Source organism: Epinephelus fuscoguttatus, linkage group LG22, assembly GCF_011397635.1.
Source record: "Epinephelus fuscoguttatus linkage group LG22, E.fuscoguttatus.final_Chr_v1".
Classification (NCBI taxonomy): domain Eukaryota; kingdom Metazoa; phylum Chordata; class Actinopteri; order Perciformes; family Serranidae; genus Epinephelus; species Epinephelus fuscoguttatus.
This window is the reverse complement of record NC_064773.1, coordinates 33,805,021-33,817,374: the sequence shown is the minus strand read 5'-3', so window position 1 is coordinate 33,817,374 and position 12,354 is coordinate 33,805,021. Positions and strand designations below refer to the sequence as shown.

General features: G+C 40.9%; 1 protein-coding gene across 2 annotated transcripts in view; it reads left to right on the top strand.

Moving 5' to 3' along the window:
- The window catches only part of scube1 (signal peptide, CUB domain, EGF-like 1), a 221,054-nt gene that overhangs the window by 141,299 nt on the left and 67,401 nt on the right, over positions 1-12,354 (top strand). For both annotated transcript variants that reach the window (XM_049567062.1, XM_049567060.1), the window contains one exon: positions 10,525-10,641. In XM_049567062.1, coding sequence (XP_049423019.1) covers positions 10,525-10,641 — 117 coding nt within the window. The remainder of the gene's footprint in view (positions 1-10,524; positions 10,642-12,354) is intronic.

The window sequence follows — 12,354 nt, the reverse complement described above, 5'->3', positions numbered from 1 at the left end:
ACAGCAAGTTGGATTAGTGATGAATGCAATATTTACATGCAGCTCTCAGATTTTCAAGAGAGCTGCATCACACGCTCAGCAGGTACAGTGGGTTTGATCCATGGCTCATATCGAAATGTTTGGACAAGACACTGAAGCCCAAAGTGTTTGCATGGTAGCCTGCTGCCACTGATGTGACAAACAAACACAAACAAAAACCACCACAACAACTAACATAATCCTAAAAACGTGTGTGCAACTTAATTTATGGTAATATTGCATTTATCAGTAGCTAATTACCTTACTAGTAGACATTTAGACCCACATGGGTTTTTTTTTTAGATTTTTTTTTGGGCCATTTTGCCTTTAATGTACAGGACAGGTAAGCGTGGGAGGGGGAGGGGGGGGATGACATGCAGCAAAGGGCCACAGGCTGGATTTGAACTCTGGCCGCTGCGGCAACAGCCTTGTACATGGGGTGCCTGCTCTACCACTAAGCCACCAACGCCCCAATCCCACCGTGTTTTTAAACCACACCGCAAGTTACAGCTGTACCTACACGTTAAATTTGAAATTCATGGACAATATTAAATGGACAGTTCACCCCCAAATCAAACACACACATTTTCCTTTTTCCTGTAGTGCTGTTTATCAGTCTAGATAGTTTTGGTGTGAGTTGCAGAGTGTTGGAGATATTGGCCGTGGAGATGTCTGCCTTCTCTCCGATTTAATGGACCTAGATGGCACTCTGCTTGTAGTGCTCAAAGCCCCCAAAAAATACATTTAAAAAACTCAACAATAACGTCTATTTCCAGTAATCATGACTCGGCTATTCAAGATAACCTACAAAACCTTGTTGTGAGCTGTGCCATGTAGGAACTATTTTCTTCCTACTAAACTACACCCACTAACTGCATCACCACCCTGCAGGAAGCATGCATCTACTTCATATATGAGAGGCTCAAGCTTGTGACAGCGCGAGATGTAAACATTAATGACATCCTTCTTGGCTGAGCTTTAACTCTATCCAGCCCAGTGATGCTAGATAAGCTAGAAGTAGATGCATACTTCCTTCTGCGCAGTGATTCGTTTGGCGGATATAGTTTGGAAGAAAATAGTTCCCACATAAAACTGCTCACAAAAAGGTCTGGGAATTGTCTTGCATCAACCCAGTCTTGCTCTGAAGTTGTCAAAAAATGCAGCTTTGTCAGTGACTTCCGGCATCTGAAACCGACAAAAAAAGCCATCCTTTCGTATTGGCATGATACGCAGCCAGTGTCAGGAGGAAACACAACGGGACAACAACGAATGTTAAGGCAGCCGAAGTCCAGGAAGGGCTGGCACCAACTTTCACCTGGGAGGCCAGTGTTCGCTTCCAGTAAAGCCAAACCCTGTTCTTTTTTCCTTAACCCAGCTACGTGCTTTTGTTGCCTAAGCCCAACAATATGTAAATGTTATCAAAACATAACTATGTGCGTTTGCTGTTAATGAGGGAAAAAAAGTCAATTTGCAGTGTGTTTGTACTGACGTGGTGAGAACAGAAGTATATTTTGAAAACAGATAATGCATGTAACAGGCTGGTGTTGACACAGCACCCCAGAACATCAACAACCAACACACCCAGGGTACCTTGCACGTCGTGTGGATATGGAAGTTCCATGACCAATATGTGACAAGGCTGAGAATATGTTGCTTGAGCAGCCCGGTCATGATTTCCGGAAAGAGACATTGCTGTTGAGTCTTTTAAATTTATTTTTTGGTGCTTTGAGCACCACAAGCTGAGTGCCATCTATTTCCATTACATTGTAGTATTACATATATAATGAACTGACCGGTAGTGTCTGCATTTTAATTAAACATTGTTTAAGTTCATACGTGCCTCCATCATGCCTTATGTGCATGACCAAACACATACTTGCTGAGAGCGTAGAGGCCGTCCCAGTGCTGCACTGGCACAGCCTTAACAGCGTCAGTATGTTAAATTTGACACAGCTATCCGTTTGTCTGCTTCCTCTGACACGCGGCGCTCCCGTCTCTGCCCCTGCTGCCATTGCCCAGCGCAGACAACATGCTGATCAAGACAAATGGATCTGCAGCCAAGGCTCTAATGAAAAGGCACTGCCAAGACAAGAGGAGGTGAGGGAGCAAATAGAAGGAAAAGAGAGGGCAGAGGAGAGGAGGGAGTTGGGCGAGGTGATGAAAAGTAATTCTAAGACATTTCATGATGTTGATATTGAAGTAAAATCAGGGGCCAGCTGCTGGACACATGTGAACAAAGTGTCAAAGAGAGACTCAGTGGTGCTACAGTGACTGTGGCCCTGAATTCCAAATAAACCATCAGCTCAGTACAGATGGAGCTGAGGTGTGTTTGTGTGTGTGTGCGTGCACAGTAGATGTATCCATATAGTGTGATTACAGGCCAGCGCTCTGCTGACTGACAGCTGATTTAGGTGTCCATCAAGGGGCAGAAGGGGATCTTGTTGAGCGCTGAAAGGTGATCGTGCCCCTCTCACCTTTTTCCAGCAGTGCAGCAATTGCTATTACTTGGCATGATGCATTAGTGTACACAGTGCACATGGTTTCCTCCCTCATACTCGCCAGTTTTAATCAATAGAACATGTGTCCTTCTCTCATGGAAAGGACAGTTTGCAGCGGTCAGCGTTTCCATGCGAGGAGTGTGACAGACATGTGTATACTGACTGTCTTCCCTCTCCTTCCTCTGCCCCTTGCTGACACATTGTACTGTAATCCCCACATAAGGAGTCACCACCCTTTTTCAGTCTGGAAGAAGAGAGTTGTGTTCAGCTCCTTTTATCTCACCAGCCTCCCATCTAAAAAGTCCAGTGTGTAGGAGTTAGGGGGATATATTGTCAGAAATTGAGTAGCATATGATGTTTTCTTTAATGTATGATCACCAAAAAAATAACAATGGTGTTTTCATTACCTTAGAATGAACCAGTTATATCTACATAGGGAGCGGGTCCTCTCTGGTCACTTTTTTTTATTTTTATTTATTTTTTTTTTTTGCATTTTCACATTGACCACCATAGACAGAAGCACCTTTGTAGCAAGCAACAAAAAACACTGATTTTTTTTTAAACATGTAACTGTGTTATTCAATGTTTTTACCAGTTTAAATTACCTTTGCAGATAATTCACCTCCCGTTAAAAAAACCTCGTGAACAATGAACACTGAAGGAATTCTAGGTGGGAGAAGTTTCAGCCGGTTGCAATCTGCAACCCTCACCACTAGATACCATTGAATCCCCCTAAATCTTACATGCTGAACCTTGAAATCCTCTTAAAATTGTGCATTATTTGAATATGTTGCCAATTTTCTCTTCCTCCTTTCTTCTGGAGTCAAAGCACCCAATGACTGGTCTTTACCATCCAGGTGAGCCTAATAAACAAATCCAATTACCAGTAAAAATGCTGGCATTTTATGTTTTTGCAAACCACAGATATGCTACATTGGTACATTATTTTGTAGCTGATACATTTGAACTTTACGTTTCTCAACAACTTATCCTCATACAGTGGTTCGTGTGATATCCTATGAATTAGCATCCCACAAATCGCATAACATCTTTAGCGCAAAGATACAGAGCTAAGGTTTACGCAAGTAAAGCTGCTGTGGTTAAGTTTAGAAAAAGAAACATGGTGAGGACAATGACTCAAAGTTCACTAGAAGTTCACATTGTTGCAAACACACGTCTCCTGTAAAAGTCCTGTGTTTTGTGAGCCATTCACCGCCCCAAACTACCTCATCAGTGGACCAATGGAACAATATCAACAGTTTCCTTGTTTACTGCCATCAGAATCTTGGCCACATGACTGCAGCCTTCCAAAATATGTGGGTAATGCATGAATTACTGACTTATCATTGCATATGACATATACAAATTTTGGTGCTTCACTTTTTGTAGGAAAATGTATGAACAGTGCATGAGAACAGCCTGTTCTCATCAACAACATGAAATGTGGTCATGATTTGGAACCAAAAACCACTTGGTTAACACCCACATTTGGTGGCACAAACGCTGCTGAAAAGCAAGGACGAGTTAGTGAAAAACACCCACGTTTGGTGCCACAAACACTGGTGGAAACGCTGAGAAGGGTTGCGAATAACAACTGGCTTTGTTGCTTGAATAGTAGTCTGCAGCTTGGCAGGTGTCGCGCCTTGGTGACACACCTTCCCCTTCTCCTGCCACTAACAAAGTCAGCTCATATAGTACCTTACTTTAAAACGTTGATGTGGTACATATGAAATGTACGAATGTAATGTATCAATGGTTTGCAGAAATGTACAATATCAACAGTTTTCTTGGGGCAACTGGGCTGAATAAACTAGTTAATAATGCCTGCAACTCAACTTTTTTTATTTCAAAATGAAGCACAATATGCTCCATAGTCACCAAAGTTTAAGTCATTTTTTAACTATCTGGGTGAATATAAATTCAGAAATGTACATGATGTCCATCACTGAGCTGAATTCATCAGTTAACCATGAAGTTGCTAACCAACTTATGTGACATGCAACAGGAGCAAATATTTTACTTCATGACCTGTTTCATAGGTTTATCAAATGTGTTTTATAAAAAAATAGTCTTCAATCAGAATCTGATTTGGATTCTGAATGAAGTTTGAGAATCGACTCAATCATCAGTCACCCAGAATGGACAGTGGGCATTTCTGGAAGGAATAGCTCAACATTTTGAGAAATTAAACTTTTCTTTGTTGCTGAAAGTTAAATGAGAAAAATTATACTAGGGTTTAGCTGAATACTTAGGTGTAATGAGTTTCTGGCACGGATAATGTACTTTTCACAAGTATGAGGATCATCCAAGTAGAATGTGTTAATATTCATATGTGATGAAAGAAAGTTCTGATTTGGGCAGCTGTATTCAGTCTCTTTCTCTTGTGATCAAAAAATGATCTGAAACTCAATCCTGAGATTGTTCTGTTAATTATTTTCAAATATAAAACAAATATTGCAACCTCTCATGAACCCAGATCAATTTCAGTTATTACAGTGTTATTTCTTGCTTATTTAATCCAAAGAAAAACTGAAGTGTAAAAGTAACAAGTTATAGCTATACAGCAGATTTCTTTGCCCAGTACAGTGACTTCATGGAGTCCTGGTGTGAACTGAGATTGCTAGTTAACCAACGCAGACTCAAAAAATAGTGTTAATTTGTGTTTTGTAAAATGTTGAGCTATTCCTTTATTCTTTGCCACAGTTGATTTTAGAAATCTCTGCTGGAGTTAAAATCCATGACCTTATTAAGAGAACTCCCAAAACCATGAAACACAGGAAGTTTTAATTCTGCAGATACTCAAACATTTGTGTGATGTTGACATAAAATTGGGCGAAATTTTGATTTGATCCTTCCCTTTAAAAAACAAAGTTATTTTTCAGTTTTAAAAAAACAACACCCAAGAATGATCAAACATTTAAATGAAACTCTAAAGGCCTTTAGCATTTACTGATTTAGACTTTAGACTATTAAAATCTCTTTAGTGCCACATGAAAATCAGACCAATGTCATCACATAAAGACAAAATTAAGGAAAATACTTCTAGTTAAAGAGTAGCCTGGGTGTTTTTCAACCCTATTTTCCCATGCTTTTGTGTCTGACTGATACATAGGAACAAAATTTTTTGGAATGGGTCCAGTATTGAGAGACAGCGGTGAAACAAATGGCAATGTAACCACTCTGGGCAAGTTTTGCTTCATCAATACCCGTCGACTTAAAGTGCTTGTTTCTGACATGGCAAGATTGTTATCACGAGAGTCTTACAGCATGACGGCAATTTTTTCACACTGTCAATGTTAGCTAAATTTGCAGCCATGACATTGGAAATCTTTTAAATAAGAGTGAGATACATCTGTTACTCCAACACAACAAACTATAACCAGTATTCCTCTTACCAACTCTCACTAATGTTTCACACATTTACTCCACCTGCAACAATTTGATTAATAAATTATTAATTTATTCATTAATAAAGCATATAAACAAATCAACTCTCATGAGGTCATCTCTCATGAGGTCAGTTGTTGCAGTAAAACAGACCGGAGCAAGTAAAAGGTAAAATGTTTAATTTCTCTGTAGGGATCCTTTTCATAGTGTTGTAAGACACTCATAGGCTGTTTCCAAAATCATTCATTCATTCACCTACTCACTATATAGGGTGTTCTATATAGAGAACTATATAGTGAGCTCATCATCAGAAAAAACACTTTTGGACACACAAAATTAAAACATGTCATATCAATGCTGACTGGTGAACCATCTATAACAAATACCAACATGCATATTTGAGATAAAAACATGAAATTATATTGAGCATATTTTCCCCAAATTAACAAATAACATTAGGAAGTACTTTGTGTCCGTTTTGCTATGAGATGCACTCCTCTGCCCACATTAAACATAGGCCTATTAATAATGTTACACTGGCAAACAAACAAGAGGTGAGAGAGCAGCACGATTGCAACCTGCCCTTCTAATGTTAGTAATTTTCTGTTAAACCGTTGTGTTTAAGATGGTTTTACCAGTCAGTCATGTAATAACTTGTGAATTAAATATATAACATTATGCATAAAGCCATTATGGCACTAATCAGAGCTAGCAGCAACCCAGCTCGCTAACATTAGCTAGCGTTATTAGCCCTACTCTGTACAGTAACTGCTCTCTCCTCTTGTCCGTCTCGGTGTCTGTCCCATATAGATACTTTCAGGGGCAACATCACAATGACATAATTTTATTAGCTGGAGGCGAAACATGACTTGTCACCACTGGACATAGGGATAAATAAAATTATGTGTATTAAGGCTTATCATGTCCACCTATTGAGAGGTTGGGGAGGTATTGAGAGGAATGTTGGATTTCTTCATAATAATAACTTTTTAGCGCATTAGCTTACATTAGCTTCAATAGCAAAACAAACCGAAAGAAACCATTTAAGTGTCATCCTCCTTTGTCAACTGGCATAGTAATCAACCACAAAGGCTGCCGTCCCACCTTCAGCAATCCTGTAAAGGATTAAATCACACATTTACTCTAGTTGGTGCTCTGCTGCTAGCCAGTGCTAGATAATAGCACTATTAGCTATTGTTTTGCCTCCAGCTAAGCCCCACCCACCAAAAAAAAGGATATATTGCTTGGTTACTGGTCATCAGTTGTACACTAATACTTTTCCCGATGCATTGTGGAATACTTCAACTCCACTATATAGGGTATAATAACTCCCATTATACATTGAGTCGGTACTACACAATGGCAAACTCATTATAAAGTGGACTATAAAGTGAGTAGTGAGTGATTTCAAACAACCACAGTAACTGTTAGTGGCAAAACAAGATATAAATTGATGAGGCACACCTGGCCAGAGTGCTGATATTGTAGCAGCAATCTCTCTCAATATTGGACCAATTTAAAAAATTGCTGTTCCAATGAGTCAAATAGACACAAAAACATGGGAGAACAGGTCCAGGTTAAAAAAAATCTGGACTTACAAACGAGGCTTAGCTATATCCGGTATATAGTTTGTGATCAGAATCCAACATCGGTCGATTCGAGTCTTCGTGAGAGAGAAGTTACATGCAATAATATGCTCTGACACACAGACACACACACACGCCAGGCTAGACAGAAGTATGCAGGGTTAGATGGAAGGTGTGGAGACTTGGAGAGGGGGCTGAGGGGGGGTTACAAGGGACTTGTCCAGCACATCAATCAGCCCTGGCGGTGTGTCTGTGTTCCCGTGCTCAGTGTGGCCCCAGGGCTGGGCTAGGCGTGGCCTGGAGAGAGAGGGGCTCTGAGCAGGACTGTGCTCACCCTCACCTAATGATAGGGCCAACTGTACTCAGTATAAATCACTCTGACCCATAAACACCACCTCCACACACACCAAGTCTGTTCACATGCACTTGTGCCTCTACACTCACTCAGAAAGTCTTATTGACCGTATACACCTGTGCAGGCATGTAGACCTGAAGTTCTTAGTGAACTTAACAATACACATTCTACCACACACTTGAAAGAGAGCCCAGCTGGGGAGTGGAGAGGAGACCAAGGTCCTAAGTCATACCCTATAAGGCCCATCAGACAGGCTGCCTGGATGATGGAGTGTCTCTCCTTCCCGCCTTCCTTCCTCTTTGCTGTTTTTCTACAACGCAACCTCTATGAATCCCCCTGCCTTATTTTAAAAAACTTCTTCTTGTGACACAGAGTTTGGAATTTGAACTGGTTTGCTGTCTGTCCTCACAACTTCTCTGGAGAGAGAACTAGACATGAAAAGGATTGCAAATGATGAACCCAGAGCTTTGACGTATAAACACAGCAAGGAACAAATGCCTGATAGAAAACAGAGATGAAGGGAAGAAGCCGTGAGATTGATGTTGTTTGGAGCTGCATGAAGAAACACAAACAAATCTACAAATACCTTCCTGTTCCTTGAGAGAAAGCATCAGCCATCTTGGCTCTGAAGGGTTTGTGACTGTGCATTCTGAAAGGCCATTATGCTAATGCCTTGACCTCTAGACATGGATGTGTTTGCCAGCCTGAAAAGGCTTTTCCTATTTCCCTCCTCACTTCTCAAAGGCACACAATCTCCTGGCATTTTAATTAAATGGGAAACGCTGCCAAAGAGGAGGAGAACATCCGTAATTTACATGTTGCTATTGTCCAGAAAAAGCCTTTGAATTCCAAATGTCAACTTTATTCATTTATTCGATGATGCTATGTTTGAAATTTAACCATTTGGGTTTCAAGGGGGAAGTTTATAAGCCCAAAAGCTACAGAAATCTTAAAGGGATAGTTCAGATTTTTTTGAAGTGGGGCTGTGTAAGGTAGCCTACTTATCCATTGTCAGTGTCTCACCTACAGTAGATGTCAGTCAGCACACCCCCAGTTTAGAGAAGCAGGCTGGAGTCCGACATGAAAGCTAAGTTATGTACTGCTGTGGATGTGGTCTGCAATAAAACAGTTTAGCCACATAAAAGAAGTTCCAACTAAAAAAATCCATATCAGTTTAAGTGTATGCTATATTTAGAATATTTTCACTGTTTTACCTTTCTGTCAAACAGCAATTTCTGACAGGGGACTGAAGCCATTGTATCACTATCTTAAAAGCCAGACTCCATTGGGAAAAACAGTGATTTAACACTGGTGAGCACAGGGCTGCTGCTGTACCCCAGCCTTGATCAGTCAGTTTGTGTGAGTCATTGTGTATATTTGGTGTTTAAAATGGATAGCTTCAATTCACCAAAGTCACACAATAACTCAAACTAACTAGCTGATCAAGGCTGGGCTACACCAGCAGCTCCTGTGGTCAGTGAGCAAATTTTTTTTTTTTTTTTTTTTTTTTTGTCATAGAGTGTGGTGGCTTTGAAGAGAGCATAGATGTGGAACCGAAGCCTTTAGACGGGCTGTGTGACAGAGAGGTAAAGCAGTGAAATTTCTATTTTTTTAAATTGGGATTTTTTTTTTAAGGTGGCCTAAATATGTTTTGCAGCTGGGCCCCATCCAGACACAGGACACTGCTTAGCTTCCATTTCAGCACTTCTGCCTGCTTCTCCAAACTGGGGGCGTACAGACGGACATCTACTGTATATAATACATTGACTATGGATAAGTTACTCATACAACCCAACTTCAAAAAAATATGAATGGTCCCTTTAACTCCTAGCTCATTCACACTCGCAGCAATATGTAGGACTTTCTCTGGAATTACATAAGTTAAACCCACCAAAAGCCAAACAGTTACTAACTGAAACTTCCTTATTAGGTGTAGTTTCACCGAATCCCCTTCAACAAACATGAGTCTAAGTTAAATTTCAGCATCCTCAGCACTTCTCCAGGCCCATTGGGAGAGTGTGTGCTGAGCTTTGCTAAAGCAACAGCGGCTGGGCAGGTGAGCTAGAGTTACCATGAGCTTGTGTTTGCTTTGGGATCAGCTCAGGCAATATTCACAAGTCCCAGCAAACCTTTATCTGCGCCATGCACAAGAACATTTTTCTGGAGTCAGATACATACGCAAGTGCCTTAGAGACTTACAGCAGTCAAACCTAGACTAATTGTATTTTTCTGTTTATTTACATTAACCTTTTTCTTTGTGTTAACTGATTCCTTGTCACATTTGTAAACAGGAGCAACCTTTGGGCCAAGGAGTTCACCCTCCTTTATCAGCACAGTGTCATGAGGCTTTGTCTTAATGATACACAGCTGCCAGTGATAAACAAATCCTGACTGTGACTGTCTGTGTGTATGAACACTGTATTTACCTCTGTGAAAAATTGTATCTTTTCATGAAAACTGGGATATTGTGATGTAATATCCTCATCTCTGTGTTGACAAAGCTCCATGAGAATACATTATATCCAACTTTGCTGTTGTTTGTGTATTTTTCAACTGCATGAAAATTTGTCTCAGCCCACATCACCTTCAGTTTCTGTTTCATGTTCTTTCAGAAGCAGGGGTCACTTGTTAACACCCGTCTCCTCTGTCTCTTTCTCCATATCTGTCCTGCTATCCGCAGAGACCTGCGCTGTCAACAACGGTGGCTGCGATAGGACATGTAAAGACACAGCCACAGGGGTGCGCTGTAGCTGCCCCGTGGGATTCACTCTGCAGCCCGATGGCAAAACCTGCAAAGGTTAGTAAATACATCAAAGTGTGGGAACATACATGTGTGTGAGGCCTGCACACATACTGCATGGCTGCTGTTCACTGAGAAATCAGTGTATTCAGAGGTCCACCTGAGCCTGCTATGGTTGCTATCTGAGTGATCCAGAGCCAAAGCCAATCCTGGCCATCCGCTTCACTACCAGCTGCACGGAGCTCCAGACACGGTCACTGGTCACTGCCGCAGCTTGTTGTTGTTGACTTTGCCGCTAAGCATTTCTCCACTTCCGCCAGCCCACCGCTGACGTCAACGACAGTCGTCTGAGGAGAAGGCAGCCGCAGCATATGCCTTAACATCCCAAATATATTATTGTAGTGCTTTGTCTAAACAAACAGCCAGGCTGAGTGAGTCTGACCTGTGGGTTCAGACACTGGTCTCTACAGGCAGTGGTGCTTTATTCTCCTCAGGGCTAGACACAGCAGCAGTGAGAGGGCTGTGCGTCAAGAGGAGTTTGGTCACATGTATATTTGGTGGATTTAAACCTCCAGAGACCCCCTCTTGTTTGATATGCATTTTTAAGTTCTCCTAGCTATTTGGATTAGTAGAACCTGATCTTACTATATAATGACGAAAACTCTGTCTGTGGGTGTGTCTGTTCCACGTTTTTCTCCTCACTGATGGTCAATCCATGTGAAATTTGGTACAGTGGTAGAGGGTAATGGGAGAATGTGAATGAAACAATATTACATCAGTTGGCCAAAGGGGGGCGCTATAGCAACCGATTGAAATTGCAAATAGATCTCATGCCCCGTATGTCGTAGAGACATGAAACTTTGCACAGAGATGCCTCTCCTCATGAGGACCAAATTTGCCTCAAGAACCCATAACTTCCGGTTATATAGATTTTCTACCATTTTGAATTTTTTGGAAAACACTTAAAATCGATCTCTTCCTAGGAAGTTTGACTGATCTGCATGCAACTTGGTGAACATAATCTAGGGACCAATATCTAAAGTTATCTCTTGGCAAAAGTTGGAAAACTTACTAAAACTGAGCTTCTATAAGGCAATGAATATTGCGGAGGGCGTGGCTCATCACATAAAGGTGTATAACATCTCAAGAGTTTCACCGATCACCACGCAACTTTGTAGGCATATGACCACACATAATCTGAGGGCACCCCTCCATTATTGACCTGATCAAACAAAATGGGGGCACTAGACAGCTAATTTCTTATCTAGGCCTAACCACCATATCGATTTTTACTAAACTTGGTAGATATGTAGGACAGGACGCCTCTTTTTTGGGGGGGGGGGGGGGTTGGGGGGCTTTTGGTCTCGAAAAAACCCAGGGAAAACCCAGAGAGATAGTGTTATGAGAGAGTGCAATACTTTTTATTTTATTTTTTGTTTTTTCAAATTTAATATTTAATATTTTTATTTATTCTTCTGTTTAATTTTTAAGGTTTGGATATCTGTGAACACTTACTTGAACAGAATATAGATTCTGATATTGTTGAAAAGGATGTTGTGTTAAGAATAATGTTGGAGATGTGCACTCACGTTGAAATAAATCTACATTGTGAAGCACCCCTTACTTGCACTGAATTGGAAATATTTTAGAAAAATACACTGAATTACAAGGCTTTAGAGAACAGTGCACTATTGTAGACATGTACGGTTATAATAGGTTGTGATCTAAAGTGGGCCAGTCTGAGGCATGAAACTCCAGGGCTGAAAATGA